The sequence below is a fragment of the Penaeus vannamei genome, chromosome 17, assembly GCF_042767895.1.
Source record: "Penaeus vannamei isolate JL-2024 chromosome 17, ASM4276789v1, whole genome shotgun sequence".
Taxonomy (NCBI): Eukaryota; Metazoa; Arthropoda; class Malacostraca; order Decapoda; family Penaeidae; genus Penaeus; species Penaeus vannamei.
The window spans coordinates 12,483,357-12,488,356 of NC_091565.1; the positions used below are offsets into that span (position 1 = coordinate 12,483,357).

Genomic DNA, 5,000 nt, shown 5'->3' on the forward strand with positions numbered 1-5,000 from the left:
TTTTTATGAGTTATCCATTCGAACTAAACACACACAATATACTGTGTGTGTGTGTGTGTATTCGTGTTTATATGGGCATGTGCTTTTGTGTATCGGTTCTACCAACCTTCCCTCTCTCCTCTTCTTACGCCTCCCGTGCCGTCGACACCCACCCCCCTCCTCCTCCACAGGCGGTGCGGGCGGATCCACGGTTTGTACAAGACGTATTCGCAGAGCATCAAGATCGTCTTCAGCACCAACGAGTCCGGGAAAAGAATCGGCTTCGACTGCACCATTTCTTGTCTGCGTGAGTCTTCCCTTCGAAGATGTTTGCGATAAACATTTTGGCAGTCTGTTTATTTGTTTATCATTTGCTATAGCTTCCTGTGATTTTACTTATTATAGTTTACATTTTTGAAGTACTTCTTTCAGGGAAGTGTTTACATCTTATACTATATTATCAGCTTAGTATATTAACATATTATGTTCTACATAAATATTATATTAGACTAATTATTATTGACTAACTGTGACTAAAGTAAACATCATTATCACTGTCACTTGCTATCTTTTAGTTTGTTTTCTTTTATTTCGCTAGCATTTTCAACTTGGAGTATATACTTTCCATTATTTTTGCTAACGCCGTATTCCTTATTATTAGAAAATGTAGATGAAACCAGCGAGGAAGAATATATCCCCTGAAAAAATACAAAATATCCCTTTGAAAAAGTACGAAATATCCCCATGAAAAAGTACGAAATCTTTACGATCTTAATAAGATTACCATTTTTCATCCATTCATAAATCTGTATATTTCAATTGCAGAGAGAGAAACTGGAGCAGCGGGAGTGACTTTGCTAACCGAAGTTCTCTGTCTTCCCTTTTCAGCGAAAGTCGTTTCCGCGGCCCCTGGCGAAGGCTGCCTCGACGTGCAGAATCCTCCCATCAACGTCACGAGTGAGTCGGCTTGTGACAGGTTTATGATTTTCTTGTTTCGTTTATTTTCTTTTATATTTGCTTGGACACACACACACACACACGCACACATAATGAGGATATAATTAGTATAGAATAAGAAAAAAATATTTTTCATGAATTAGCACTAGAAGATTAGGTACCATAGTTTTTTTCTGAGATATTAAAGTACCTTCGCTTTTGCATAATACTTGCGCACGTCACTTTTCCCCTATATTCTAGCCTGTGATGACATTTCACCGGAGCACTCAGGTGGCTGCTCATGTCACCCGGTAAGTCCTTTAGTATTACATCAACTCCTATAGGTGGCAATGTCAAGATGCATTCTCATATCCGTTACAAAAATCCTCACGAGCAAAAAAAGATATTCGCGGTTAATTCCTCCTGGACTCCCATCAGTGTCCGAACAGCGACCGCCTCGAACTCCGATGCTCAATCTGCTCCGCCTGCGACATGAAGGTGTTCGCCGCCCACCGCTTCCTGTTAGTACACACGGACCTCTTCTCTTCGTCCTCTGAATCATGGGTTTAATCTGTTAGGTCACCTAGTTAGCTGGTGACAGACATTGGTTTGAAGATTATACCTTTATGATTTATGATTATAATCTGAACACAAGATTTAGATAAGAAAAACAGTGCACCGTGATAAAAAAGAGGTTTAACAGGAGAAAAGTTCTTTGGATAGACTTTTGTGTAAACCTTATATGTTTAGTTTTTTTTCTGCCACAGGAAACACTGTCAAATCCGTTTAAGCCAGGTTACCTCTTTCTGGACGACAGGAGAATATTATGTATTATTTTCCTTCCTTATCGTCAGAGTGACGCTCGGAATCACTTTTGTCTTCAATGACACCTGCGACGACCTGATCAACATGGGCAACCTGACCTACGGGAATGAGGACCAATTCCGGGTGTTGCTTCTATGTTTCCCTGTTCCAGAGCGCGTCACCTTCCCGGTTTGGCCGACTGTCCATACTATCTATTATTCGGTACTGACAGATTTCTTAATGTCTAATCTATTTGATCAGAGCATATACTGTTTCTCAATAGCAATTATGACCTTTCATTTCCATGATTTTAACTAAATTTGATTTGAATGCTTGTTATATATCAGGCCACTATCGGATTCGGCAAGAGTGCTAGCAGAGAAAAGAACAATTCTTTGACATTGATTTTGATAAAGGCAGTACTGGTTTACATGTCGATCTACAGACGTATATGACACTAGGAAATGAAATAAACAAATTACGTTGATACATGCATCTCAGGGTGGTGAATTTTCCGAAGGTGAGCTGTGAACAGTCATTGATTGGAGCTAACCCATATGAATCATCAAAAGTAAACGTTTATCTTGGAAGCTTGAATGCCTGTTAGTGTTCCTGCTTTCACGTAGTAAGCGAGAGGCGCGAATTACTGGTGTATTGCAGTCCCACAGCAAAGTTGTTACCTCAGGTTATTCGTTCGCAGTCCCGGAGTTACTGCAACAGGGTGGTAGCTGGCATGGTCTATATAAGTACTTATATAGACCTTAGTAGCTGGCGCAGTGCGTCCCATAGCAAAGGTTATCGCCAAATCCGTCTACCGTAGATATAGCCTAGCCACATTTAATGTGACATGAATTCGACACCTTTCAACTTTCTCTGGAAAAGCGTCAATGGCGTTCTCATACCAACTGACCGAGGGGAAGTAACTAATATTTCAAGATTACTTGCACATAAATTAGCAAAGTAGCAATGCAGTGACCATTAGCAAGGTGGGTGGCATACAAACAGTCAAAGAAACTCTGAGCATGAAATGATACGCAGGTCCGTTGGCAATCAAATGCTTAACGTCATCACGTTTATAGCTGACCCCACAGCAGATAGTAGTAAAACAAATATTCTATTTAACTTTTACTCTTAAAAGGTGTTAGTGTTTCCATTACCACGGTGGTTTTACATTATTTCAGCTGTTTTGCGTATGTGTTTGTTTTCAAGTCGCAATTATTTAGGACTGTGAGGGGAAAAATTAAAAGTTATTAGATGGGAATATATATATAAGCAAGGACTAACAACAGAACATATAATGTAGAAAAAGGTGCTGTAATGAGAACATTATCTAATTTGTAAACAAAGGAATGTCACGGAAAAAAAGTATCGATCTGAAATTGCGTTGGAAAGGAATATTGTAGGTAATAAGAGCTACTGTCTGTTTAGTACATACAGACATCATTTTACGATTCTTACAAGAAAAGCTGTGGAAGCGAATAAACGAAGAAATGACAAAACATTTTGAGTATAGTCATGGAGAAGAAAGATGACCAAGATACGCTATTTGGGTGAGCACAGGTGAATGCAATATTTCTAGGGCAGCACTCTAGCTCGGTATGGGACGTGTAAGGAGTCAAGGCCAAAATATGATGTAAAAATAATTCAAGAACAAAGGTATAAAGACAATAAGATCATGAAATACCAGGTGGCGTTGGAAAGTCAACATTAACGATCACACACACAAAAAAAAAAAAAAAAAAAAAAAATCGATCATGAAGAGTTGCATATCTAACAGATTCGCAAAGAAATAAGATGGTCTTAATATAACACACATCAAACGTATCAGGATACAGACGGGGTGCAGGTAACCGAGGAAAATGTGTCACTGGATACTCCTTTCAACCAGTATTCTTGTAACGGCCTTTAGTTTAAATTTATGAAAGAACAGACAAAGGGAATGCTCTAGTTCAACCTTACGTGCTAGCTTACTGGCCTGCGAGATGCCTCTGGAATGTCGTCTGAATTCTGTTGACACGTACTTCATGATTCAAAAAGTAATTTTCTTTAAATGTGAGACCTTGGAGAAGCATGTCATTAGTTACATGCCCATGAAGGGAAGCATGTGTAAATGCAGTCACTCTCATGGCACCAACATGAAAAATGCATATAAGTAATGAAGGGCTTACAACATTTCACAAATTCTATAAGAAATGGGATCCGTTGAGATCCTTTTCTTCAAACTGAAACCGTTTCATCGTTTAATGATATAAAAATCGAGCTCACTCCTAACGTACTTTGTTTATTTAGGGAGATACATCATTTCAGTGTTACATATTGTATATATCACGCAATTACAGGCCGATTGTCCCACTACCGTAGTTGGAGATGCTTGTTACGAAAATACCACAAGGCTGAGAGAGAGTTTCAGTAGAATACTTGAAGACCCACAGGGCGTTAAGAGCAGGAGACCGCTGCCGAAGTCGAGCCATACCCTCAGATACGACGACCTCTCACTACTGGAGTCGTTCCCCGGCCTCGAAAACCTCTACCTTATTGAGGTGAGCCCGATGTGGCCTAATGAACAATGCAGTATAGTCTTCACTGAGGTTTACTTGTGCATGGAAATAAAATTCACCTCTGTGTTTTTTCCTTGAAAGTTGATACGTATTTCATTATTGTTATTTTCCCCAAGTATTTGTATCTCTTTCCTTAAAACTAACATAGCTGTGAAAATAAGTGTCACTTCTGATCAGTCTGTTTTCATAATAAACCTTTTTGAGATTCAATTATGTATTTCATCATAATTATATCTCTGAATACTTGCATCATATGTTCTGCGAATCTGTTGTACAAATTCCAATTGTCCCTTTGTTCAGTTTCGCTTTCCCTGCAGGTGCCAGTGGACACGCGCAAGATGCGTTCGCTGGCCCACCTTCGCTCGCTCATGATCGTGGACCAAAGTTTAGTCGTTGCGGGCGGTGTTTTCGACCTTAAGAACCTTACGGGCCTCACGGAGCTGTAAGTTGATTAGCTTCCTCTTCTTCGATTAAAGGTGTAACTGTTTCTGTCAGTTGTCTCAATAACCAGTTGCATAAAGTAAAGAATATACTTATTGACAGGGCTTAAGTTTGATATCACTGCTCCAGTTGATGGATAATGATTATTAGAAAATTGCATGGCGTTGCTGAGTCGACGTGATATACATATTGATTAACGCAATGTATATCCATAATATAGATTTCGCATATTTTCATTTATGTCAATCGCTGTTTATTATTATTTTTTTTACTCGTTCCATT

General features: G+C 39.2%; 1 protein-coding gene across 1 annotated transcript in view; it reads left to right on the plus strand.

The window, feature by feature from the left end:
• LOC113810976 (uncharacterized) overlaps positions 1–5,000 on the plus strand; it is a 13,391-nt gene that overhangs the window by 5,707 nt on the left and 2,684 nt on the right. Inside the window, exons 5-11 of the mRNA XM_070131943.1 lie at positions 171–286; positions 868–936; positions 1,177–1,226; positions 1,354–1,436; positions 1,770–1,941; positions 4,059–4,259; positions 4,595–4,719. Coding sequence (XP_069988044.1) covers positions 171–286; positions 868–936; positions 1,177–1,226; positions 1,354–1,436; positions 1,770–1,941; positions 4,059–4,259; positions 4,595–4,719 — 816 coding nt within the window. The remainder of the gene's footprint in view (positions 1–170; positions 287–867; positions 937–1,176; positions 1,227–1,353; positions 1,437–1,769; positions 1,942–4,058; positions 4,260–4,594; positions 4,720–5,000) is intronic.